We start from the raw sequence: 27,414 nt of genomic DNA on the forward strand, positions 1-27,414 counted from the left end.
CAGATATACTTTATTAGGGACACTAAATACACCACAGTCATACGTAGAGAAGGACTGATGGTGTCTTTATAGCATAGCCTCATGAAAGAGGATTGTGGTGATAGTGGCGGTTGGAACACAGTTTTCATTTTTTAGTTATCAGCATTGGTTTTCTTTTTATTTGTTTTAATTTAACTTTTGCTTCCCCTTTGCTTTGACATTTATAGTGTTCTAAGGCAGTAATTATTTAATGAGCAGTTTTGTTAACATGTGTTGTGTGCAAGTTTCACCAAACAGTATGAAATAAACTATGGTAAAATGGCCCATAGTAAATCCACACTATCGTATATTTGGAGGACTGGGCACATGTTATTTGGCTGTAATATTCATAAATCATCACATGTTCTGAACCAGAGGGAACGAATTGTGCTGTGAAAGGAAATGACATCACCACGGAACATCAAACCTACACTTACTCTGTAGGAGAAGAAAAGTGGTTTGGCCCTCTGTGACCCAGATGTATCGCAAAACACATTGTCAAAAAAACATCAAAAGACTAACTGTAGCAAATAATTAAGTGTGAGCTTATTTGAAGGACTAAAATCTGGCCACAGTTTAAATTTAACAAAATCCAGAAGCTGCTCTATGTTCTGTAACCAAACCATCTCTATTTGACTTTGTTTATTTTGTGAAGGGAGAGTTAACACATGTAAGCGTAGGTGTACTCTACATGTGTAGTCATGACACATTTTTAGCTTGAACTGGCTGAAGCTAGATGGCCAGTTTGCTTTGCTCAGCTTCGCCCACTCACTACATTGTTTAAATGGCCAGGAACTGACAGTACAGTTTAAGTGTGGCCTGCCAACAGCAAGTGCTAACACAACATAGACGAAAAGGGGCGACTGTTTGACTTGTCAAGCTTGTGAATGGTGAAAGCCAGTGAAAGTTTGCAAAAAACAAAGGCATGAGCAAACTGAGAAAGCGAAATGAACACATTGGCAGAGGAACGGCGAAACCATAAAATGTGTTGAGCAAGTGTCTTGTTTGTCTTGAATTCCAGTGTCGTGAGCTCAGCGCAGCATGTCCTTGTCGTGACACTCGGTGTGTCAGATGGTTTCGGTGTTTTTGTCTCTGCTATCCTATAGCAGGAGCTTTGTAACAAACCATTTATTTGGGAATGGGAGTATAGATATTGTAACCAAGTCATCTGTTTTGATCTAATGGTTCATGCTAATGTTTTGTTCTAATAGTTCACGCTATTGTTTTGTTCTAATAGTTCACGTTCACTGACCTGTGACTTGAGGAGGAATGTTAACTTGTTGTTGTTTTGTGTTTGTGAGCGTTCGAAAAATCACACATGACAGCCACTAACACCCCACGAGACTGTCACACACCACATTCCCAGTGTCCAACCAATCAGAAAACACCACACGCACACATGCATAGACACACACACACACACAAACTGACAAAGCTGTGCTTCTGACTGGCTCTAGCCTGCAGGCATGACATCATCTTTTTAATCGTTGATTTAATACCCTCAGAAATGTACAGAAGATATGTGCCATGAGACGCTCCCAAAGAGGAGATGCATGCCACACGTCTGACGTCTTCACACACCTGGAGCGTCCGATTTCACAAAGTAAGAAGAGCAAAGGACATAGAAACTGGGAAAGAGAGAAGAGGGGGGGGGGGAGAAGAAGAGAAATGATCTCATCCACCACATAATAGCATTACTGTCAGTCATCGGTTTTGTTCAAAGAGCCATGATAACAAGAAAAAGGAATGATAATGAATGACACAAATATAGCACAGGCAACCAACAGAGCATCAACCGTGTGTCAGCGAAACATTCCACTTGTGTGAGAGCACACCAACACCGTCTCACCGTGCAATGTGTTCGCAAGTCACTGTTTGGTTCACAGACGACATTCTAAATAAATAAACCTGCAAGCATGCTTCAGATACACACTTTTGTCAGACATTCACTAACTGAACTGATACAGCATTGCTTGTACTAGCTATAGTTTTATCACATACGAATGCTCCTGTGATACACAGAACCTGTGACACAGAGGTTCCTCAAGATAGCATGAGGTCATGAGAGTAATTTGTGGTACGACCAGTTTCATTGCATTGTCTCCAATTAGTTAGTCAGAAGGAAGACAAGCTGCAGCACATAGAATTGAACGCCCTAAACCATGGGAAAGACTTTCATTACACTGCATAGCAGTGACCCTCTCCATCTGGCCCATGTAACTGTTGTACCGAACACTTACACAGCATTGCTCCTTCCAGACGGAGTGTGTCACCCCAAGTAAGCAGTGAGCTGGTAGTTCACACCAGCAGAGAATCCATGCACAGTTGCAGAGTTAATCTATGCACACCAGCAGCTAATCTATGCACAGTCGCAGAGGTAATCTATGCACACCAGCAGCTAATCTATGCACAGTCGCAGAGGTAATCTATGCACACCAGCAGCTAATCTATGCACAGTCGCAGAGGTAATCTATGCACAGTCAGCAGCTTCGGACCTCTCTGAGTCACACCGTGGGTCTCAGGAGTGGAGTGGACCACCGGGGGAGATTATTACAGTGTTCTCCAATGGCAGTGCTAACACGGCCAAAATGACTGCACCATGACACCACGGCGACCGTGCCAAGACACTGACACCGGGAGGGTGTTTTGGAGGAGTTACAGGCTGTTCGTTCGAGAAGTAAGGGAGAAGGGGGAAATGGAGAGAAGACAAATAAGGTAATAACATACTAATGGCCTAAAGGGCATTGCAGAGTACTTTTGAGCTTTTTTTTTTTTTTCAAATGTTATTCACTGAAAGTGTATGATGCAGACCAACTTAGACCTAATAAAGGGCTCACTAAATGTCACACATGTCATTGTGTTTGTGTAACCTAATATCTATTTCAAAATAAATAACCTTTAGATGGAAATATAAAATGGAAACGATCCATCATGTGTAAAGAAATGTTTTAATATTATGAAAGAATCGTTGAACCCATAATGGAAAAATAATGAAATAATGTTGACCCTAATTTGACATGCTCTAAGTCTGTGTAAGGCACCAGGCCCCACAGGCACACAGCCCTCTGTGTTGCAGAGCTTCAAGCTGTACAAACCCCCAGTCATGCAAAATGACGCAATCATCTATTTTTGATTTTTACGGACAAATGGCCAAAAATCAAGTTGACGTTTTTCATGTTTTGGATAAAAAAAAATCACTTGTGAACAATATATGCATTAACAGACACACAGACACGAGTTCCAAAGGGAAGCATTCAAGCACTGTTTTCAGCAACTTTGGTCATGGAGAGTTGACATACAGCTCCACGGAAACTAATTTGTCCTCTGGTCTCAAGTGCACTAAATAGACCAGTGTTTTTGAGCATTCATGCCCTTACTGGAACACTCGGTCAAACGTCTAAGTACGCATTGTCCCCTCCCAATTTCCTCTCCACGCAATCGGAAGCAAGCCTCAGGTGGCAATCAAGAGTGGAGGAAATTGCCATGGATGAGGTCGCTTTATCATGTGACATCATGGCGTCCGAGTGCTCCGACGCCAAAGAACAATTTCCTCCCTATCAAAACCTTAGAGAACCCCTCTTAAGAAGCTGGGGAAAGCTGGACCTTATTTTCTCCATGTTCAGAAAATATCAATCACTTTGATAGGGGACTTAACCTTTGACCTATGATGCCATCACAATGGCAGTTGGGGTGACGTGATCCCGTATTATGAGGCAATGTTACAGCGGCCACTTTGATTTATTAGCAACATAAGGAGCTTTAATTAAATGCACGGACACAGCTGCTGGCCTGGCATATGTTCTCAATGTATTTTGCATGCATGCATGCATTAATGGATGAGGAAGAGAACCACTTCTTATCAGCTTTCTTTTTCATCTTAACAAAACAGGTATATATGTTACAGTATTTACAGATCATACGCAGAAAACTGAACGTTTGCTTGATGTAATTGGCGGTAATATCATAGCAGTGTTTCTGTCTGATGAGACCAACACCAGCATTCTAACTTCTGGCATTTAAACTGAGGAGAGAACACAGAGTAAGAGCCAGAAAAGACATTTTCACCTGGGCGTGATGCCTTGAATCTGCTCTGACGCAAAACCAAAGCTGAATGAAGCCAAGCACACATCTTGAATCACGTCTGAATGGTATTACCATTACAAATTGCTTTAATTTTGCTGGTCGAGACCTTTTCTTCGAGGTGTCTAATGTGAGGTAAACAATCAATTACTTACAAATAAGTGCAGTGGAGGGGAGTCTGAAAGCTTTTCCAGCTGTTTGCTCTCCTCCCTCTCTCTTTGACAGCCTGAGAGGCATGACATCTTTTTTTTCTGTTTCCTTCCCCTCCTAAAACTGATCTGGGGCAAACACTGTACAGCAGTACAACAGATTACCAAATGCTTTTTGACACATGATGTCAGCATGTAAAATCCCTTCAGAGCAGCGTGTCTTGCATAAGAAAGTTGAGTTGCAGTTCCAGACTCATTTAAACACAATTCTGAGTGGCAATCATGTCAGCTAATGGAATGGGGAATGCAATGACCTCAGAACTGACACCACACTGGGTCAGTCTCAGACCCCAAGCCTTCAGTGCTGGAAGAGTCATGTGTGCAGAACTGTGGTTTTAGTGATCAGGGGACCAGCAGGATTGTGCTTTTAACTCTCTGAATCAAATTTGAGTGGCATTCAGAGGTTTACTGATCAGACAGTGTGACGGCGATTTAAGTGATGAATGCACCTTTGGAAAACGTACACAGACAGTTACACTTACAGTTAAGATGGAGGACGGTGTTTAATCAAGCAAACGGTGGGGTATGTGAAAAAAAATCACACTGGAGAAAGTAGATTGTCATTGAAGACACATCCCCCACAGTTTCAGCAAGCACAGGGCATGTGTGCTGTGCTGTGTGTGTTTGTACTTGCGCACATGTGTGTGTGTTTCGCACAGGGCAGTGGTGGGAGGGTTCTGCCCACAATCACACATGGGACAGGTGGTGGTACAAAAAAAAAACACACACAGACACAACTGTCACTCTGAGAATGAGGGGATGGCTCAGAGGGACAAAAAATAGAAAGTGTGTGTCTCAGCATTTGTTAGACCGCTGTTGATGTCTTTCTGATCAGATGGCCAGGCTCGTAATCATCAGCTGCAGACTGTTAAAGCTCCAGGGAACTATGTGCAGAACAGCAGGGGTTCTCAATCCTCCTCCTGGAGCCGGCCTCTGACACTGAAAACATTCTATCTATTCCTGCTTCACACACACCCGATAAAAACAATACAACTCAAAATGGTCTTTATTAGCCAAATCAGTTGTGGTCAGCTAATCAAGGGTGCCACTGACGGGTTCAGTCAAGGGAAAGAAGGAAAACACACAAAGCAGGGGGGCGGCATCAGAAGCTGGATTGAGAACCACTGATTTACAGCAGCCGTCTATTGAGCTTTCTTGTTTGCAATTAATCTAAACTGTTAGTATTAGAAATCTCATTTAATGTTAGTAATGAATCTCTTTTTAGAGATGTCTTTTTTCAGAGAAACTAATGGAGACGCGTAGAGTGACACACCACATATGTTGAGTTATACCGGAGGTGTGATGCCACTTTTTTCCCTCGCCGTCACCCTGAGATGATGAGAGTGGGCTGAACTCAATCAGGACGGCAGATGAAGATCAAGAGCAAGAACATACCGATCCAGCATGCCGAAAAAGAAGGAACAGTGTTCATTTAATTACCACCACCCCCCACCCCCCTCCCAAATTAGGGGAAAATGTATGATTCAATCATGTTACCCTGAAATTAGATCATGCTATGTGACATCATCCTGGGCTGCTTGCTCCCCACTCCCTCTCTGTTGATTTCACTGCCTTTTTTCGCACTGATGTTTTGATGTTTCCTCGTTTTTGCCCTTGTTCTTATATTTTTGCTGTCCTGACCTTATAAAAAAAAGGCATATCAGTATGGAATACAAAATGTGTGTCACACCCCCGCTTACATCTTTCTAAGCCATTTATGCCACATGATTCAAAGTCCCAGCCTACTCTGGGTTGTATGTTTTTACGCTGTGTGCTCATTTTGTTGTGTTTGTTTATGTGCAAAGTTTTACCAGAGTGATAATTGGACTTTTCAGAGTATACTCCTGTCTAGTGTATTGCTAGATGTGACCATATTCTCAAGAATTGAGATCTACTTAAGTTGATGGCAGAACATGACCAGACTTTTTTTTACTGTATCTAGAAAATGTAATTCATTGTACCATGGTGTTCACAAAAATGAATACGTCTCTCCTCCTCCCTCCCACCTCCTCCTCCCCTCTCTGCGAAAGTGTTTATTTGCCTCTACACAGAATTTACTGCAGGCTGTGGCAAGGCTCTCTTCCTCCATGTCCACAGTGGCTAGCAGAAATGTCAACTAGACAGACCGCTCTCAGGCAGTGGCCGAAGCCTTTCCTGCCACAACGCATTTCAGAGCCGTGCCATCATGGGGTTTGTCCGGGAGGACGAGCCAGCCCACACTGAGGGAACAACTGTTGTTTTTAGCAGTTGTTTTTGACTTGCATTCTCTCATCACGGTTGGAATCCTGAAGAGGGTGGACAGGGAAGACTGTGTTAAGAGGAGGCAGAGCCACTGCGTGCTGGAGAAGGGAGTATAGTCACATGAAGCACATATCCCACTGGGTATTTCTGCATGGTCATATATGGGATGCAGACATGGGCACACTTTAGACAGCTGGCATCGAGTGCTTCAGTGAAGTCTAATGTCACAACTAAAAGAATGGCATAACTGTAGTACTAACATGTGCCTTGTGTATCATATTCATAACATCACAGGACAAACACTACTAATACAATTAAACTGGTTACTCATAATAATAGATATTACGTGCGGATTTTCCGAAGACCATATATCAGAACAACAACATAAGCAGCTCTGAATCAAAAGGGGTTGTGACATGATTGGGAAGCATTGTGACACACACATAATTCTCTCCAGTTCAGGAGAACCATTATTTTTGTTATGGTGAAAGACATGGGGCATGTATATTTTGCTTTAAATGTATAGAGGGCATTCATTGTCAACTAGGCCAACACTTAACTCAGTCCCCTTCCTCCCCGTAGGTTGTCTTGCTATTACATACTGGTTGTGATTTCTGTAATTCAACAGAGTCTGTTGTTGAAAATAGATCCCCTGAGGTTAATGCCTTTATATGTTCAAAGACATTTTGTTGTAGTTGTGTGGCCTGTGTTTGTCAGGCCAAGAGTGCTTTAACTTTGACCACAGTGTTCAGGCAGGGGGCAGCTGTTCCAGGGCCTGAGAGGAGGACAGTCTCGCCATTGTGTTGGTGGCTAACAGCTGGCATGGGATCAGAATGCCTCCACTCATGATAAGCCAATCAGATCTCTCGCTCAGGGAGCATGGCCCTTTGGTATTGACTGTGTGGCATATTTAAGGGCAGCTGGGACCACACCCCTCACTTGCCCCACCTACTGATCACCTGTGCCAGTTGCCCCTCTGAGAATGTGTTGTCCTACTGCCCCTTAGAAACATGACATATCAATGTCATAAACAAAGAAAGCTAACATTCTTAATGAAGAAACTAGTTCTCTGCCAGCATCTCTCTAAAAAATGTGTCATAACTAAGTACAAAATGAGGTGTTGTGAAATTCAATATATAGAAATTATGACAGAAATGCATATTCAGGGGGGGAAAAACAAAGTTTACAAAAGCTGTCCTACTCACTGCAGCTCCGGCCAACAAATGCATGTACTCAGCACTTTTTGAGTAGTTTAGAAAGAAAGCAGTGTCCTTGAATCTTGACATTCATAAAATATTTACAAGATCTACAATTTTTGGAGTCTGCAAAACGTTTTTCTCTCATCACATGTAATAACGCTTTTAAATTATTTTCAGAACGTTCACTGTTTTGTTATAGCCTACTTAGAATGTGAACCTTGGCCTGTAATGGCTTGCCTGTTCTTTCATAACCAAAACGTATTGCTCATTTTTGCTGTTTGAGAAGAGACCACCAACCACCTTCTGTACAGTCACTGTTCAACCCTAATCCAGGTTGAAAATTTCAAGCATGTGGTCACCAAGTGAAAGTGATTTTTATATGCTTGCATTTGAATGTTGTGTTGTATACACATACCTCATTTGTCCAGGAATCCAGTACAAATGTTGCATCCATACACAACTGCTGGATACTCAGAATCTCATGCATGGAAACCAAACCACCAAAAGTTGTAACAGCGTTCCATGTTGTGCTGCTCGACATAACACTCTTTCCGTGCTTCTGAATGGCCAATGAGGACATCGTGGACAACTGCATAAAGAGTCATCAGAGTCTTCCAAACATTGAAAATGAAAATAGTGGCATGGTCAATCTGAAATGTAAACATGGTGTACATTTTCATGAATTCTGTTGAGAGAAAAAAAAGAAATAAAACCTCAAATCACTGATCTTATGTATAGGGAAGAGGGAAATATTTGGCAGTTGCTACCCCAGACTTCATAACCTAGGCCTACAGTAAACCTCAAGGTCATGTTAATTCTAGGAATCCCCCCATCAAACTCTGTTAAAGAGCATATGTTAGCAACTTGGTGGCTCAGTCACCACTTTCAGTCACTCTCTCATACATACACCTCTCTCTGCTGCTCTCTGCTGGTCCATTGTGGAAAGCAAAGATTGTGCTGTAAGTGAAACTTGAAACACGTTTAATAGCTGACATTTACTTCAGTAGGCCTAATTAGTCATAGCTCTTCATATTTACTACATGAGATATGAGATACTGTCGGTAGACGATGGGTGGAAGCCAGACGATCCGCTTCGCCCGGAACAGGTACAACAAATAGTTACAACAAAAACAATAACCCACTTGGAATTTGACTACACTGCAAATCTGTAGCAAAATGTTGACTATGCATTAGGCGTCTCCGAAGCAACGTTTGAAATATTGAATTTGGTTTGAAATGGCATGTGCTACAAATAAACTCATCCGCCCAATAAATACATAAATTAAGAAATCTGAAAAAATCTTCTTACATCCACCACTCCTATATCCTTCACAGAGGAAGTCACTGTTCGATTCATGTCTAAGGGAATATCTCAACATTTCAAATATGTATTTTAAATAATAATATTTTTTTTTCAAATATGACAGCCTCTTGTCCCTCTGTGGTTAGGTACATACATCTAGGACACTCATGGTACCCAAACCTTTTCTATTTTGAAGAAAAACAGGTTCAATTCAGGTCTGCACCTAGTTTTCTGAAGACTGTTGGCCGGTTGCTACGTACGCGTTTGCTTGACAACACATAGCCATCCGTCTATCAAACGAACTTAAAGCTAGAACAGACAGCTCTGAAAAATGTGCTGTGTTTGAAAGTTACCAAATGCTGTAAGAAAAAGAAAAATATCGCATCGTTTATTTATTGAACTCTTCAGCTAGCGTGCAGTACCAAGCCCTATGAGACTTTAGTGACCCCTACAACTACAGTTAGCTGGCTAGCAAACGTGATCTTGCGATCATAGTATAACGAATTGGGAGTTTAAACGACACACGGTGTCCGGCGTGTATATCATGGGGATATGTCTGATAATTTATTGATGAGTAGACGAGCTCTGGGTAAGTTATATTTGTATAAGTTATTACAACTAATTCGACCTATACCTACGGCGATTCAGGCATAGGATTCCAGCGTTGGGTCTCGCGACACGCTCCTTTATGGAGACCGAAACCGTCCCCCTAGACATGCATTGCCAAGAAGTCTCTTGCTCCGCCTACGTGAAATCTCTGGTATCATCGTCTGTCCGGTTTTAAGGTAACGTTAATGTATATTCGCTTGGTAGCTAGCGTTACGCCAAGCTACTTTTCACTAACTTACGTTAAGCGCAATATGAATGTAATGAAGACAGTTGTTACAGGTTTAAAACAGTTTTGGTCATTTGTAACTCTTTAGCTTTAGGCAAGGCAAAGTTGAAACTGGCTACTGTTCAGTGGCTAACTTAGCTTTTTCTAGGATAGCAATTACTGGCAAGCTATCTTGCTAACTGGCTAGGTAACGTTAGCTCTGAAATGTCAGTTGCTTACTATCTAGCTAGCAACATTATGTTAAACCTAATGTAGCCTTAACCAGGAAACACATTGCACGGTAAAAGCTCGCATAAGCCATTCTTGTTAACAAAACAATGAACTAGCTAATGTAGTATTGGTCAATACAGTCACACTAGCCAAAATTGTTAACATCGCTGGGTAACGTCAACTTAGTTGGTCAGTTGACGTTAACTGTCCTATCAGGTAATGTTAGGAAATATTAACACAAGTTATCAGGGCATTTTTTTTAGTAAAATCCGGCGCCCCTGTTTGTTCCTTTGCCAACCAAGGTAGTTATAGATACATCTGTCAAAGAAATATGTGCGGTGTCATAATGTTTTTGTCTAATGTTAGCTGACGTTACCTTTCATTAATTCTAATGCTAGCTATGCTTAGCCACCTGTTCATATGAGCTTGGAAAACGTTACAGCTCGTTGACGTCCCTTATATTTTCATAATCGAGGTAATAAACTTTGCACAGTAAAATAGAGCTATAGCTTGGTAGAATAGAGATACGTCCACGTTATTGACAGTCAACCACAAAATTGGACATAGCACAGCCAGTTTTCGATTGTTGTCGTCTGCAGAGCTAACAAGCTGCAACGTTACAATGTTATAAGATCTATTTGACGTTATTTTGCCAACAATCCATCAGCGTAATCAACCTGATTGGTCAGATTCGACGACACTTGCCCAGCTTGTTATAATTGTGTGTTTTGTCTTGCTAGCTACTTTATTTCTCGCATTCAACCATGTCAGCTTGATTTAGAGTTGGTAGCTAACGAGGTAATGGTACAATGGTACAGTGGTACAGTATAGGCTGTAGCTAGCTAGCTTGCTAACCAGCCAATGTTGACATAACATATAAATGTTAATTTTATGTAAGAATGCACATCCTACAACAACACTTTATTTAGCTATTTTCAGCGATTGGTACCACTGCATTCCTCGACAAATCAGTATAACATTAATTTCAGAGCGTGTCAAAGGTCAAATCGGAGCAGTAGCGTGGTTCAGGTCGAATGATGTACTGTTTGTAAATATAGAGGCCTGTGTGGGGTAATCATGTGAGCTTTTTTTCCCAAGGAAACAAGACTAGAGTCCACTAGAATAGTCGGCTATTAAAATTAACCACAGCTCATGTTCCCATTGACTTATTTTCTGCTAAGCCCCTCAAGAATGTCTCACGGAGGGTCAAATATAACCCAGTTTGTTTTTATCACAAGGCTATAGTTAATCTCTGATGCTTTGCAGCTATAGGTCTGTGGGCAACCACTAATTTTCAGTCATTCTATTTACTGTTTTTTTTGTGATCAATAAAAGCTTTTTTTTTGTTGGTGAAGATGGTTAGTGTGCACCAGGCGAAAACATAGAGTAAGGCATGACCGTATCGTTGAGTGCATAAGGGTGACCCCCAGCACATACGGAGGGGTATCAGGTGAAGTTCGGATGATGGCTATAAATCACAGGCTATCATGTTCCAGCTAAATATACTCACTGGCACTCTCCGGGGTACACACTTCCAGAAATCCTCCCCTGTGCATCTCTCTGCTTAGCCTACACGCATACATAGACGTCAGGGGTAACCTTACCAATCGTGCACGGGTTTGTTCCCTCGAAATGCACCATCAGAGTGGGAGTAGGGTGGCAGCACAGCTCTCACTCTGATTCCAAGTTGGATGGTGGGGAGCATTGCGGATAACCAGCGGATCCTGTTAGTGTTGCATGAAGCTTATCCAGTGATTTTAGAAGCTTTGCTCGGTTCACGTTTTACAAGACAAAAAGCTCTCTGTGAGGTGTTGTGAGACCAGAGACCAATGCTAAGTAATAATGCTTATTATGGTAATGCCAGTTTTGCACAGTTTTGCAGTTGTGTTTTGGTTACTGCATTTTTAAGTAGTTTTGAGAACAGGTTTGGTGTTTGAAATTGGAATGTCTCCCGAGGCCTGTTTGTTCTCAAGGGGCATAGTTTTGTCAGCTGTACCGAGCAAATCTTAGCTGTGACAGCACATTGGGCTGTGCGTTGAGAGGGTGTTGCTGTCTGTCGAGGTGCGACTGACTAGCTTCTAACTCTTAAAATATCCCACCCTGGACTGTTAGCCCAGGGCTTTAGTGGTTCTGTCATCAGCGTCGCCCAGCACCATCAACAAGGAAGGCAGTTTGGACAAACTCTCCAGCCCGCCCCTCTTCAGTTCAGGTCTCGTGTGTGTGTGTGTGTGTGTGTGTGTGCGCCTGTTTCTGTCTCACAGTCCCCCCTCCGTGTCCTCTATCCCCACCCTCCCTGTCACACAGGCAGCAGGCACGGCTTGATGGGGCTCATACCAGGCCAGGGGGTGATGGTCTAAGGAGTGGCGGGTTGGGAGGGAGGTGCCCGCGCGGGATGTTGCGCTGGTCGGTGCACCTGGAAGGAGGGCCGCGGAGGGTCAACCATGCCGCCGTGGCCGTGGGTCATAAGGTGTACTCGTTTGGTGGGTACTGCTCCGGCGAGGACTACGAGACACTGCGGCAGATCGATGTGCACGTTTTCAACACAGGTGAGTAGTGTGCGGATGTGTGGTGTGGTGTCATCCTTACCACTAGTGAAGATTGTACATTCTTCAGTGTGCTGTGTTCGACAGGGCTGCTATTTTGTGGACGTGTCTTTGACATGAGTTATGTCTTTGACATGAGTTAGTGTGGTGTAAACCCACAAGTGTGGAGGCGAAAGCTAGGCATGTGTATCTACAATAATGACATCATGGATGATTGCTTTGTGCTATATTTCTCTCATTATCAATAAATTAGCTATCTATTTATCTAGATCTATCTATCTATCTATCTATCTATCTAAAACCACAGGCAACTGCTTTGATGGTCTAATAATTGCTTTGGACGTCAGCCTGGCCTATACCCTCATGGGTGAAGTCCAAAATACTGTGTTATCTAGAGGAACACAGAATTCTCTGGTAGGGATAAGTACACAGCATAATATATTGTTAGCGAGTGTGTTAAAGCAGTGACCTGAAGGTGTTGTTTGTAGTGAAGGTTTGTTGCAACTTTGCCACTTTATTTAACTTTGGATAGCACAGTACTTATTTATACAGTACTGTTTTTGATATCCATGTTCCATGTGCTGAGTTTAGACTCTTGGCCGTTGATATCCTGTGTGTGTGTGCATTTGTGTGTGTGCACTTTTGTGTTGCAAGCTGGAGGTGAAGAGGAAGTTCCTCGCAAGCCTTCTCCACACCTGACACCTGTCACTCTGACAAAACCGTTGTGTTACACCAGGTGTCTACAGGAGGCTTGAAGCGGTTGTGACCTTGTTTGCACTGAATGTTTCTGGGTGATTTACTGTTATGTTGTACTGGTTTGTTGCATTAAGCAAACATATCAGCAATCAAACTAATTGTCAACATCTGACTGATGTCTGGCTTTGTACACCAGAATGTTCACACCTGCCCAGCTAATTGCAGTTCAGTTTGAAGTATGGAGTTGGGCTGTTACATTGCATTGTTTAACTCCGCTACAATCAGCCCTTAATGAGAAGTAATAAATTCCAGTAGTTTGGGAACGTAGGTTAGTCATGCATTTAGTCATGAAATCCAAAGAAAACCTAGTTCATTTTGAGTTGAAAGCTTTTTCTGCTCCATGTTTATCTCCCTAATACATTGCTTGACATGTTTGCATGAATTGCTTTCACCTTAAGTGTCATCTGCCACACATTTATAGTCACTCATCAAATGTGCCTGTCAGCTGCATTAAGAATGAACCTTTAGCCTGTATGTGCTGCACAGCCTTCAGATTTGATAAAGAACCAAACATGCAGTAAAACATCCACCTGTAGAATGTTATTAACTGTGTATGAAGCAGTTTCACTGTCCTGAATCCCCATTGAAGGCAGCTACCGCAGCTAATCATTTGAATATAATTTGAATTTATTTTCTTCACATGCATACCCTGCTCCAAACGCCCCAAAAGCCTATAACAGCCTCTTAAGTCCTTAGGCGTTGTATTTACCTCTTAGCTGTCTGCTGAGAGGCCAGGCATGTGACAGCTCCACACATGGTGCTAGAGAGAACAGAACCATAGCAGAGCCGTGAGTTATGACTGCATACTAAAGACCGCAGATGTGGCTGCTAGGAAACCAGGGCCCTAACTCTGAAAGCAGGGAGTCTGGCATTTTGACGCGGTATTGCCCGAGGCGGCAGATTTGTGGTCCCTCCAGCCTGAGAGGATTGGTAATGGTCCCCGAGTTCATCCAGGAAACGGCATAGCTTGGCTTCAGCCTTTTTTCTGTCTTTATATTTGTGTTGAATGTTAACTGGCCCATTACTGCCCCCCAACTCCTCTTTGTACCGGTGCTGATGATCTAATGAAGCTCTCTGGTTCTCCCTTTGCCTTAGAGGGTCTGAGTTTTAACAGGGGAGATCTCAGATTTCCATGCTTCTTCACCTTAATAGGAAGGCACCGAAATGGGGTCATATCAGGCCTGCAAGTCTGGCATGTTAGATGTGCTGATCTCTGAAGCCCAGTCTTGATACTAAGTGGATGACTCATTTGAATTGGTAATGGTAATGTGGGCTAGAGGAAATTAATTAGCTCACAACACATATGCTGGTGGGCCTGTGCACATGTGCTTGTGGTGGATTTTAAAACCTGTTGGGGCAGTGATGTAATTCTCTCATCTTTTTAATTTGTGAGTTCTTTACTTCAAACTCACCTCGCTCTGGGTTTATTGGTATGTGTTTATTTTGAAAGAGGTTGAATCATGCTTTCTTTTAGTGTGCACTTGTAAATATGTGGTTTTAATTCGGCGAGGCAGGGCTCCAGTGAAATCACCCCTAGCTGCAGCAGCAAGGGCACACACACAGTCGAGTCTATTTTCCATTTAGCTCACACACCCACACAGCTCTTTGAAATGATGGTGAGGTTGATTCAGAAACAGAAAGTACAGAAAAGTATGGGATATTAGCCATGTCCATGTAATCGTGGTAACTGAAGTCCCTTTTCTTGTCTGTCCCTCTGGCAGTGTCTCTGCGCTGGACAAAGCTGCCTCCAGTGCGCACCGGAGGCAGGGAGCGTGCCCGGGAGGTGCCCTACATGCGCTACGGCCACACGGCTGTGTTGGTGGAAGACACCATCTACATCTGGGGCGGCCGCAACGACACGGAGGGGGCCTGTAACGTCCTGTATGCCTTCGACGTCAGTAAGTGTGCCCTTTTGGTCTCCATCTTCTGTCCTGAGGTGTTTCAGACATGTCTCTGTCCTTTCTTTTGGGGATTTTCCCATAATCCCCTCATTCTGTTTGTTTGTTTCTTCTCTTTCTCTCTTTCTCTCTCACTCTGCCTCTCCCTGTTTCTATCTCTGTCATGGACTGATGGAACTGTCAGAATCTTTAAAACCTTGCACCTCTAACAACCCCCATCTATTATTAGCATATGGGAATTATGCAGCCACTGTGTATAACACTGACCTTCAAATACTATAGGTTCAGTCTGTCCCACAGCACAAAGTAAAACACACGCCCCTATTCTCTCTCTCTCTCCCTCCCTGCTACAGATCATCACCGCTGGTTCACACCCAAGATCTCGGGGACAGTCCCAGGCGCGCGGGATGGCCACTCTGCCTGCGTCCTGGGCAAAGCCATGTACGTCTTTGGAGGCTATGAACAACTGGTGGGTGTCAGAGCCAACGTTTTTATTACCCTCCCTTGCTCATCCTCACACTTGCTAATAAATGGATAGCCCTCCGCTAATTCTAGCCTTATTGTCTGTGACTAATGGGCCTATTTTCAGTAGCGCACACAAAGTAGCCTTAGTTGAGTTTATGTTATTAGGGGTGAAGGTGATAATCGCCCAGAGAGGATCAGATTAATTCGGGGATTCACTGAAAGAACAAATGGGTTGTGTTGCTGCTACTCAGTCAGTGAGCGGTGGGGCATGGCAGGTGTTTGGGTAGACGCTATTCTTAGCTCTTCGTGGCTTCTACACAACAGTGCACACGGGGAATTTGTTTTTTCGCTTTGAGATTCAGCTTCAGGCCTCAAAGCATTCTGCGTGTTTAGAAGTAAATTCCATAACAGAGTTTGGAAGCTGGAAAAAAAGTTTGTCATCATCCAGTTGCAAGGAAGTCAGTGTCACCTGCTCTTGAGTCATCGTGTGACCAGAAACGGTCACAAGATGTCAGATCCCTACAGTCTTGTTGAAGTTATATTCTAGTTTGCCATGTGTCCCAAACCCAAGCCTCAACTGTTTCTCATTGCCTCTTTCAGGCTGACTGTTTCTCTAATGACATCCACAAGCTGGACACCACTAGTATGGTCTGGTCCTTAGTCAATGCAAGGGTAAGTCAAACAGACACACTTAAACACACACACCTTGTCTTTGAGGACCATAAGCACATGTACACATGTCTTTGCGCCATTGTTTGTCCCTGTCTATGCTTGTTGTTTGTGTTTCTGTGTGGGCGTGTAAGTGGAATTGGCGGTGAATGGTCAGTTCCGTGTGTCTGTGTGTAGAGTGGACATGGTTGCACATGAACAGATTGTGATCTGTTAATGCACACGGCTGGCACAAGGCTGCCCCCCTCAGAACCCCCTCCCCCTGACTAGCTAATACAGAACACTGGGAGACTGCCAAGCATTAAGAGGCGCTGAGACGCTGGATTACACTGTACACTGGATTATGGATTTCTACTCCCTCTACAGTTGAGCTTTTATGCTAAGATTGTGTGTGTGTGTGTGCGTGTGCACACGCGCGCACACGCATGGACGCATGTGATGGGTCTACACGTGCATGGTTATCTGCTTTGTATCGTAAAACACAGTGTTGCTGTTTGCACACTGAATTAGTGGAGTAGCATGACTAGATGGGCTCATTTTGAAGGCAGGTGTTTGTACAAGTCTGATGCTGTACCTATAACTGTCAGTAAACTTTTACCTATTTTGGTTTACATTTGCAATCTCTCTCTCTATCTATCTATCTATCTATCTATCTATCTCTCTCTCTCTCAAAGAAGCAAATGCTTTCTTTTTCTTTCTTTCTCTCTCTCTCTCTCCAAAACCAGAACAGACACTTCAGAAGGCTCCTTGTTGTCGAATGTGTATTCTCTCTCCTGCCCACCAGCCCCCTTCTATACTGTCGTGTCCTTATTAAAGACTCATGCATTATTCACGTGGCCAGTGTGTGGAGAGGCCATAGAGCTGCTCTCTGTATATGTGTCTGGGGGAAACATGCTCTCAGTCCTGAGACATCTGAAGCATGTGAGAGGGCACTGCTCAGTTATGGCCAATACCCACATGTGAAGAAGAAAGTACCCTGTAGGTACACTTGGAACTTTCCACAGATGAATTTGTTCATTGTGTGATTTAAAGTGAACTTTGAAACGTAACGGCTTTTACGTAAACAGTCACACTGTCCCCAATCACTTCCTGTAACCTTAAATGACTTGGATCACTTCCTCTTCCAGAACATCATAACCCCCAGGTTTTTCTTTATTCTTTATTCTTTATTTAGACCTGACCGGACATGTGTGTTGTGTGCTTGCGTAACATACTAAGGCAGAACAAAGGAACAAACACACATTCTTTCTGGCACTTACTCCCATAATCCCATTAATGTATCAGGTAAAAACAAACAAAGAACAACAAACAACATATGTATGTGTATTCCCACCTAACTGTAGCCTATTTAACGGGATGCTACGGAGCTCGTATCTCTGTGAGAGGTGTGTAAAACATGCAATGTCTCACACCAGTTAACCTACCTATGATCTATACTTGCTGTCTCTAGCTTAGGGAACCACCTTAACAGTTAGTAGTTGCTAGTGGGTGTAATATGATCTCCTGTTAAAAGTTGTCCAGGCTCCCTTACATCAACTCTTACATCAGCTAGATAACTATCTATCATGTCATGCAAATGGAACTCTACCGTTTAAGGTTATTTAAAAGTCTCCTTTAACTCGCTAGCTAGCTTGTTAGCTAGCAGAGCAACTAGACAACCATAGAGTTTCTCAAAATGAGCTGGTCTTTAGTTCAGAGTGATCACAGCCACTTGTGGTTGATGTTAAATGTCACATAGACATTGAAGAATCCTGAGAGAAATAATGGGACATGAGTGTGGCAAGGCCTTACTCTGATACCAATGTAGTGAATGAAGGGGGTGAAGACCCCTCTCCCCCTCGCCTTTCTTGAACACGTTAATTCAGTGGTTGCCAGGGGATCTATTATCAATTTGACTGAAACATTTAGCGTCCATTCTCACACAACACCATAACACTAAGTTAAAGCTTAATAAATGCATGTTTTTCACTATGAGTGGGAATGAGGTAGCCTGCGTGTGTACATACAACGAGAGGGTGTAGCATTTTTCCTTGAAATGCCCAGACAATACATGACAGAATGATGTAACATTGAATACACTGCAGTTAATACATGGGTGCAGTCGATACATAGGTTTGTTTTATAACATTACATAAAGTTCTGTGGTGCGGTTTATATACGGTGTGGTTTATAGTCTGGAAAATATACGGTATTGTGAGTTTTACTCTTGATAATAACTCGACTTCCATGATGATGATGTGGCCAAATGAAGAAACACCGAAGTGGCAAAGAAGTTCAGCTTTGCCGCAAGGTTCCGGCATACAATTCAACCACAAGCAATCTGAAGTAAAATGTTTAAGTTCAATTGTAATTCAGAGGGGCTGTGCTTTTACAGTCAATTTCTTTGGATGCTTCATTTGAAAGAATAAATATATATTACCGTTTCTTAAATATGCAGTGCCAAACTGTTTAAACTTATGGCGTAAATGGAAAGCGTGGACTACTTGTTCATACTGGTTCAGAAAGGTCCAATTAGCATAGTGCCGTTTGGTTAACGGCATGGTTTGAGCACAACAGCCCTTTTAATGGATACTTAGCCTCTGTTCTTGTTGTCTGTCTCGACTAATGGGGGAATTTTGTGGAAAGAAGTTAGGTTTTTCCTTCATCGGGAATTGAGATAAAAAATAAACCAATGGCCGATAATCAAACATTTGCAAATGTAGACCCCTAGTGTGGTGATGTTCCCTCTGAAGTGTGTGTGTCTGTGTGTGTGCGTGTTTGATTCAGGAATGAGGTCCACTTGGTGGCAGTGTTATCTTGATGTTTCTCCAGGTCCGAAAGGTCTGTTTGGCCCACAGATTTCTATTTTTCTGTGATATCCAAGAGTTAAACTGCAGAGCCTGTGCTTCTATGAAGAGTGGTTTTCTTCTACTCCTCCTATCTCCTTCTGTGCTGCTTTCTCATGCCCAGCTTAAAGTGTCATGTCAAATGTTTGCAGTGTTTACATTCTGAAGTTAAACTTTGGTCACGACCATGTGAACAGTTGTAATAGGCAGTGCAATCATTGGCCTACTCAGAAAATGACTTTGATAAACTCAAAGTTAAGTTGTACGCAAAATGAAAAGTGATAATCATAATTAATCATTTTGGTTGTGTGGTGTATAAACGGTGTCGTTTTCCCATCCTGATCAGGCTTGTTTGATGTAACCTCTAGGGCACGCCGGCGCGCTGGAGGGACTTCCACTCGGCCACTATTATCGGGACGAAGATGTTTGTGTTTGGTGGCCGGGCGGATCGCTTTGGGCCGTTCCACTCCAACAATGAGATCTACTGCAACAAGATCAAAGTCTTTGACACTGAGACAAACCTCTGGCTCAGTACGCCTAACACACAGCTGCTGCCTGAAGGACGCAGAAGCCACTCTGCCTGTGAGGATCACACTCACACACACACACACACACACACACACACAGACACACACAGACACACACACACACAGACACACACAGACACACACAGGCAGCACTTTAACACTTGTGGCTTGTGGAAACAGCGCATGTGCACGAAAATAGATACTTCATAGAGAGGTAAAGGTGTGGACAAAGGCTCTAAGTGGGCGGAGTTAATAAGCTAATACATTAATAAGTTAATGAAGTTAATAGTGAAAGGGTTGGTTAAGGTCAACCAGTAGCATTGCCAAATAGTCCCTTTAGTCCCTTCAGGAATCTCGAATTAGCGTAAACACTCTTAGCGTAAACACTCTTAGCGTAAACCCCTTCAGTAGTTGTTCTATTCACATGCAAAATACTTGTCATTATCTGTGGCTTTAAGGGAGGAGATAGACCACGCAGGACAAAGTCAAGTGTATACCAAACCCCACTCTGGTCCAAGAATAATTCCTTCATTTTGAGTCGAGCCCTACCATTTGGAAGTAGATGGTAGTAGATTTGGAATTCGATCGAAGTAGATTTCATTCATGATCATTCACGCATGCGTCAACAGGGATTTGAAGAGAACTGCAGTATTTTTAGGGAGAGGTCTTATTGGGGGAGTAAGGACCACGAGGCCGGCCTGAGGCGCAGTACCCCTATTACAAAACAAGTCAAAGGATGAGCCAAAGGATGTACACCTGGTGACACCCATTTGGAAACCTACATGACAAATGGAAATGGCCGCTAGATAACCGCTAGATTAAAGTGAAATGGGCTTTGCCATCCCCCAAAGTTTCCTGCAGAAAAGAACAAACTGCTGCAATGGAACACTGAATTAGCCCCAGGCTCTTGGCGAAGCACCACAATTGAACTCTCCTCCTCTTCAGTCTGAATACACTTGTAGTGGAAGACGCTCTACCCCCTTGAATAGTGGCAATATCAGCTGGATTGACACCCTCAGACCTTTATTCTGCTTCAACCCACCAATTCCACAGTTGTGGTCACCTCTCCTTTTGCCAACAGTTGGACCCCAAATCATTTTGATAACCTTGCGATGGAGAGACTATTCTGACAAGCATGCATCCCCCTGTGGCAGGAGCGTGGACACCTCCTGTTTCAGACACCTCTGGGTCTCTGGGAGCAGGTGCTGCGGGTGCACACAACCCCTGTGATGTTGTCGGTGTGCACCAGAACATGAATGTGACCTCAGAAACGACAGGAAATGTTTTAGACAGAAGCGCCATATACAGCTCTAGAAAATTTTGTGTGAAACTGTGAACTGGGCTGTTGACCACACCTTGTTCACAGTTCATCCCTCTTAAAACAGCTCCCCAATCTGTCGGTGATGTGTCCACTGTCACAACCCTGTGCATCACAGCGTTGCCCATGGACACACCCGCAGTGGGGAAACTGGGATCCTGCCAGCTGTGCAGGACAGAGAATTTTTGAGCCTAACTGGGTTTCCACCACTGGGACAATTCTGATGGTCTTTTCTGCTGTGCGGAATTAAGTTCCTCCCTCATTACATAGAGTGGCTGACTGCTCTGGGACACGGGTCATAAGCACACCCCGAAATCTGTGGTGGTTTTCTGGCAAATTGCAGTATATAACCTCTGAATAGTTTCCAATACCCAGGGTGTAGTTGGATATAAGTGCCACAGGGGGGCAGCAGAGGCTAAGGTCTTGACCTGATTTAATTGTGATGCAATTGTGCTCTCTAGTGGCCATAGGGAGGAACAGCTGGCCACAGTTTCCAGAGTACACTGGACATAGACACAAAGGGGGAGTACGGTATTTAACGTTGATTAGATTGAAATTATATCCGTTACATGGCTTTTAACTTAGAATTACACTGGGGAAAAAACGTTAGGCTATTTGGTGCAGTCGATGCTTCCAGAAGCCCAGCAGAACTGAACCCGGTAAGTGAAAGCCCTTTTTAGCTGAGGATTGGGTCAACAGGACAGTGTGGACATTACATTTGCATAACAAAAGGCCACTGGTGATTGTAGGTGGACATATAGTGATGATGTGCGATATCCCAGTGACAGGGAAAGAACCTGACGCATAAAACACAAGAGCTGCAGTGACCAGTAGCCTGCATGAATGGGGAGTGCATGAGATGTGGGAGGTTGTGAGCGATGTTTATGTTGATGAATTTGAGCACCTCACCAACCTTGAATGCAATCTCTTTCTGCATTCTATTGATTGCAGTTAAAAACAAAAAAGAGATTGTTTGTTGAAAGTGTGCTGGTATGGCATTTCTTTTTCTGCTTTAGTCTAATTAGACTACAATGTGTGAATGGAAATAATGAGAAATGTCGTTATTGGTTATTTACATCATGGATGGCATTCGTTTAATGCTGACTGAGCATTTAAGTTGCACACATTAGACTACCTCATGCAGACTACTTGGGGTTGTGAATGAACCTGACCCAACACTGACATGTGTGAAATCCTGTTGAGGTGTATCCTGAAGCGTATATGTTGTTGTCTCTGGTAGTGGCATGAGTGTTAGGGGACAACATGTAGAGCGTGTTGCAGCTGTCACCAGCCAGTTGTACCCTGCTAAAAACTCAAATTGATGATTTGGGCAAAAGCAAGGTAAAAGGGAATGAAATGATGAGAACCGTATTGACTTTAGCATCTCCCAGTTTAAAGTCGATCTCCAGGCAGCACTCTTTATAGGCCTTGGTTTACCAAACAAAGGCTGACGACTGTTTTCTGATTAACAGTATGATGTTCGTATGAAATGCAAGTTTATGGGTAACCTATGCCAATGTCCATGTCCCATGTTAGTGTGACCTAGCATAATAGGGTTTTCTTAGACAAGCAGTGTGGTATAATGTATAGTAAAAAAAAAACTAAAAGGTGTGTGTGTATAGGCTGCACCTGAGTATTAACTGCAGAGCTGCAGAATGTTGACAAAATCAGTGTATAACCCCCACTTAAAAGTCATAAAAATGACCGTAGGAGAATTGGAGAATGAGCTGCCCAACTCACGGTGTTAGATGTGAGATACAGGAAAGCCCTGTGTAGAGAATGGAACAGAAGTCGTTTGGTCCTTTAAGGACTCCAGATTCTCTTTTAACCACCAGATGACTGACATTGATTAGTGTTAAGGGAGAACAATGAATTTAATTTCACACTTCACAATGCTTCAACTACACACACACACATATATATTCACTTGCAGAGAAAGCTTACTCTCACAAAATTGGAGATTACCATTTTTGTTTTGATGACTTCTAGCAGTGATTTCTCTCACTCTCTCTTTCTGTTTGCCCCTCTCTCATACAGTTGCCTACAATGGAGAGCTGTACATTTTTGGAGGCTACAACGCCCGGCTGGACCGCCATTTCAACGACCTGTGGCAGTTCAACCCAGGTGAGTGAGCCATCATCTGAGAGAAGCCCAGGGCTGGCTCCAGTGCACTCCTCTCTGCCCGGCCTGCTTTTCTCTCCCTCCATCGCCAGAGCAAGCTGGCAGCGAGGTTTCCATAGCAATAGTCGAAGGCAAGGACACAGATGGCCACTGATTGTCTTGCCTTCAGCTAGTGGCTCTCAGTGTACAGATTGTCAGTCACCCATTGCCTTTTGTTTGGTTTATTCTTATTTGGAAGATGGCTATGATGGCAGCATTTAGCTGTTGGTTGTGTTTTAGTCAAAATTAGATATGATCGCTTCACAAAGAAATTAAGTAATTTTTTTTCTCCCTCAGTAAGGAATGTAAATGTTTAACACCTAATAGTGGCAACGCAAGTGTTACCTGTAGTACATCGGTTTGGCCAGTAGATGGCAGCATAAACTCTACCATCTCAAGCACAACCCTTTGCTCCACCACTTGGGCGCAGAGTGGCCCGTTGCCGTAGCAACGCAGTGATGCTGTCGCCATCATGAATGGGTCGGAGTAGCCAGGCACGGCCTGCCTTATATGGAGTCTTGTGAGGCACACCGCGCTCAGCCTGCATCACAGACGCGTAAAGAGAGAGAGAGAGAGAGAATGGCCCAGTTATTTCTGAATCACTCCGTTTTGACTTCAGGGGCAAAAAGCTCCCTGCGTCTGACCTACCTCTTTGTCTATTTTCTAAATGTTGAAGAGGAGAACTATTATAGACATATGACTAGACATATGACTAGACATAAAAAAATAGCTTGAAGAGATATCACTCTGTACTTCCCCAGATTGATATGTTTAAATCTGTTGTAAACTTTTCAATCTCTTCTATAAACCAGGATGTTTAATCATGGGCAGATCATGGCAGACTATGTTAAGGTTTAAATGTAGCTTAAAATGCATAGCAAACATATATCTATTAAGCCATACTTAGTCAGCCATGCCACTGGAACAGGTAGGCCTACTTGCTGGGCTTAGAAGCACCTAACTTTCCCATGGAGAAGAGCTTGAAGTATACAATTTAGTAAAATTGTTCTGTATCTGTATGTTTCTAAATGATTCATTGTTTGTTTATGTGTTTGCCTGTGTGTGCGTGCATTTGTTTGGTGACAGAGGCTTTATCCTGGAAGAAAGTGGAGCCCAAGGGGAAGGGGCCTTGCCCACGGCGGAGGCAGTGCTGTTGCATGGTGGGAGACCGCATCATCCTGTTCGGGGGAACCAGGTAACACTCAACACTCTCCTCACACTATCCCCAGAACTCCCAGGTAACACTCAACACTCTCTTCCCACTGTTATCCCCAGAACTCCCTCACACACATTCCAGAATGGGAAAGTTTTCGTTCACTTCACGGAAACTATTTACACGTGTTACACTCACACCCACGTACCCACCGGCTGCAGTGGTGAAGGCCTCATCAGAGCTTGGGTTGGCGTTGACTCCCTTTCATCTCCTGAGACGGGAGCCTCCGGGCTCCTATTCCAACGTCTCTCCTAAGAGCTCAGTAGCTCAAGTCAATAGAGGCTGCCAATAGGCTGTCATAGCCCCCTGGCTCCTGAGGAGGAGTCCTCTGATAAGCTATGATATTTCATTACCTGTGTAGATAGTGGCTGCTGATAGGCTCAGATAGGCCTCCGGGCTGTGTAGTGAGAGATATGCGCTGTAGCTGGGCCCGTCCCAGTAGCTGTGTAAATACAGATTTCTGATTGGCTCCGATAGCCTGGTAGCTGTGTAGATGGCTGATAGGCTCGAATGGCTCAGTGGCCGGCGTAGTAAGGTGGCTGACGGCCGGAGGGTCTTTGCATGGCTGCATGGGGTTTGATAGCCAGCTTTATCAGGCCGGCTCGCCCCTATCAGCTGAACCCATGCTGTGCCAGCCTGATTGTGTGAGAGCGAAAGCCCAGTTCTTGTTTGAAAAGATTACCGTCTTGTATTGATAAGTGGACAAAAGTTTTAGAGAAACCATAAGAGAACGTATCTGAAGAGTATTTACAACAATCAAAATCAGTTCCAAACAAGTGTAATGCTACTAGACTATAGCTCCTTCACTTTTCAAGTTACAGTTTTAAAGTTTACACATCGAGAGACCAGGAACATGCAGGCATTTGAGAGACCAGGAACATGCAGTGTTGTGTACGCTAGAGTGTTGTCTGTTTTGATCACATTTACTTAATTAAAATGATGGTCTTCATATTAAAGGACCTGCCTAATACCCGCCTAATAGTGGTAGGGTGTTGCTCAGAAGATTAATGCAAATGTTCTGTGTACAAGATTCTCTCATGACTCATGCTGTTGTAATAAACCAAAAAAAGAGCTTCATTAAATGCCTCACAATTGACAGCTGCCCATATTTACATGACAGCCATTGTAAGCAAATGCATCATGATGATCGTGGCCAGCCCATCTGTCAGTCTTGGCTGAGCTGAAGCATGATATCCAGGGCATCTTAGTCCTTTTGTGAATATTTAGGGACCCTTATTTCACAAGACAAGAAAGCCTAACCATTTCCTGATCAGTTAGCATGTAACGGGATAGGATATCTGAGCCATTTAAATGTATTATGAATCATTAAACCATTTGAATACACAGAGGAAAGGTGTGAGGTGTGAGTTGGATGATTCCTTTGAACACTGCCTCAGAAGCCTGTTATCTGTCCTCTCTCTGGATATGTATGTCCATAATGTATATCTAATGTATATATACATGTAATGTATATTTGCAGACACCTATGCAGACAGCAGTGAGTGCTGGTGTTGAGGGCTGATGAGGAGAGAAGTGAAGTGCAGAGGTAGCAGTAGCGTCTTGGGCTCTGTCACTCACCCAGGGCCGAGGGGAGCGCTGTGCAAACAGGATTAGGACCTGGAGTGAGGGGTGTGTTTGCCGAGGCCCAGAGGGGGAAAGACACTGTTGTTATTAATTAGACTGGACACACTCCACGGGATTTCACCACTCCAGGATTAGGGGCGGGATTTCCTCTCCGGAGTCATGATTTCCTGTCCGGCCTGTGTGGACTTCTATAAACGAGCATGAAACGAAGGGAGCGAGGAATTTTTGGGAATGGGGGCCGGTGTGTTTGTGCGGGAGGGAAAAACAGAAATAAAGATAGAAAGAAGGAAATGGAGAGTGAAGGAGAGAAACACAGACACAGAGTAATTGAGGGAGGGAGGTTGGAATGTTGAAAGGAGCTGTGCTACCTAACAGAAGCTGATGACTAAGGCAGTATTTGCCAACAGAACTCAACAATAAGGCAGAATAAAATGGATTATAGAAGTAAAAAAGAAGCGCAATTTAGCACCTCAGGGGGCAGTCATTTGTTGGAGATGCTAATCCAATGAGCGCTTTAGTCACGTGCCTGCCATTAAACCAGCTGTGAGGTGTGTGTGTGTGTGTGTGTGTGTGTGTGTGTGTATTTGAGTGAGAGAAGGAGTATGGTGCTTGTGTATGTGGGTTTGTCTGCACCCTGTTTATTGATAAACAAGTGCCATTAATAAACCAACTGTCTACTCAGATCCTCCCAGATAAATGATTAATGCTTTTTGTTTCGGTGGGGTGGGGGGGGGGGGGGGGGGGGGGGGGGGGGGGGGTCAGCAGTGGAAAGCCAGTGACCCCCACTCATCCCTCAAGAGCTGTGACTTACTGGTGCCATTTATTCACACACATGCCACCAACAGTGACAGTCCATGAAATCACAAATATATGAGCTTGATGTCGCACATTCATCTTCTTGGAGTGGGTTTAGTGCTACTCAGTATGTCAAATTCACTGTAAAAGAAATATTAGTTTCAACAAATGAAAAAAAAAAAATCTGAAGTTTCTTCAGTGAAATTCATTTGATGCTAGTTAGGAACTCCATTAACGTCCCTTTTGTCTCTATTAAGGAAGGCGTACTATACATTACCGCCACCCACCCCTCCTCTTGCAGACGTAGTTTAGGCTGATGACGTGTGTGCTGGTGTGTCCTCGGTAATGGCTGGAAGTGTAAGGGATGTGTGGGGGGGGGGGGGGTGGGCAGCAGGAGCCAGGGGTGCGTCTGTCGCCCCTTGTCCCCACAGGCTGCTCTCTCTGGATGATGTTTCTGGTTACTGTACAAATTAGAGCATGATTTCCTACAAGCGCATGGGGAGCAGCAGACCACACAGAGACAGGGAAGGGGGTCCTTCTGCTCCAAGGGCTGGCTAGGGCTGGAG

General features: G+C 43.7%; 1 protein-coding gene and 1 long non-coding RNA gene across 3 annotated transcripts in view; one reads left to right on the forward strand and one right to left on the reverse strand.

The window, feature by feature from the left end:
• Positions 1-1,035: 1,035 nt before the first annotated feature.
• Positions 1,036-9,769, reverse strand: LOC116223341. The gene is made up of 3 exons (XR_004165049.1): positions 9,689-9,769; positions 8,163-8,397; positions 1,036-1,646 (listed from the first exon to the last, which is right to left on the reverse strand). It is a non-coding gene; the product is annotated as an uncharacterized LOC116223341 (long non-coding RNA).
• klhdc3 (kelch domain containing 3) overlaps positions 9,726-27,414 on the forward strand; it is a 33,986-nt gene continuing 16,297 nt past the window's right edge. Inside the window, exons 1-8 of one of the 2 annotated variants that reach the window (XM_012817037.3) lie at positions 9,726-9,835; positions 12,400-12,641; positions 15,116-15,292; positions 15,646-15,761; positions 16,358-16,429; positions 19,620-19,833; positions 23,134-23,220; positions 24,343-24,451. In XM_012817037.3, the coding sequence (XP_012672491.1) occupies positions 12,488-12,641; positions 15,116-15,292; positions 15,646-15,761; positions 16,358-16,429; positions 19,620-19,833; positions 23,134-23,220; positions 24,343-24,451 (929 nt within the window). In that variant the 5' untranslated portion in view covers positions 9,726-9,835; positions 12,400-12,487. Of the gene's footprint in view, positions 9,836-11,579; positions 11,822-12,399; positions 12,642-15,115; positions 15,293-15,645; positions 15,762-16,357; positions 16,430-19,619; positions 19,834-23,133; positions 23,221-24,342; positions 24,452-27,414 lie in introns of those variants that run through there. The other variant, XM_012817036.3, reaches the window with a different exon arrangement.

The sequence above is a fragment of the Clupea harengus genome, chromosome 13 (assembly GCF_900700415.2).
Source record: "Clupea harengus chromosome 13, Ch_v2.0.2, whole genome shotgun sequence".
Classification (NCBI taxonomy): Eukaryota; Metazoa; Chordata; class Actinopteri; order Clupeiformes; family Clupeidae; genus Clupea; species Clupea harengus.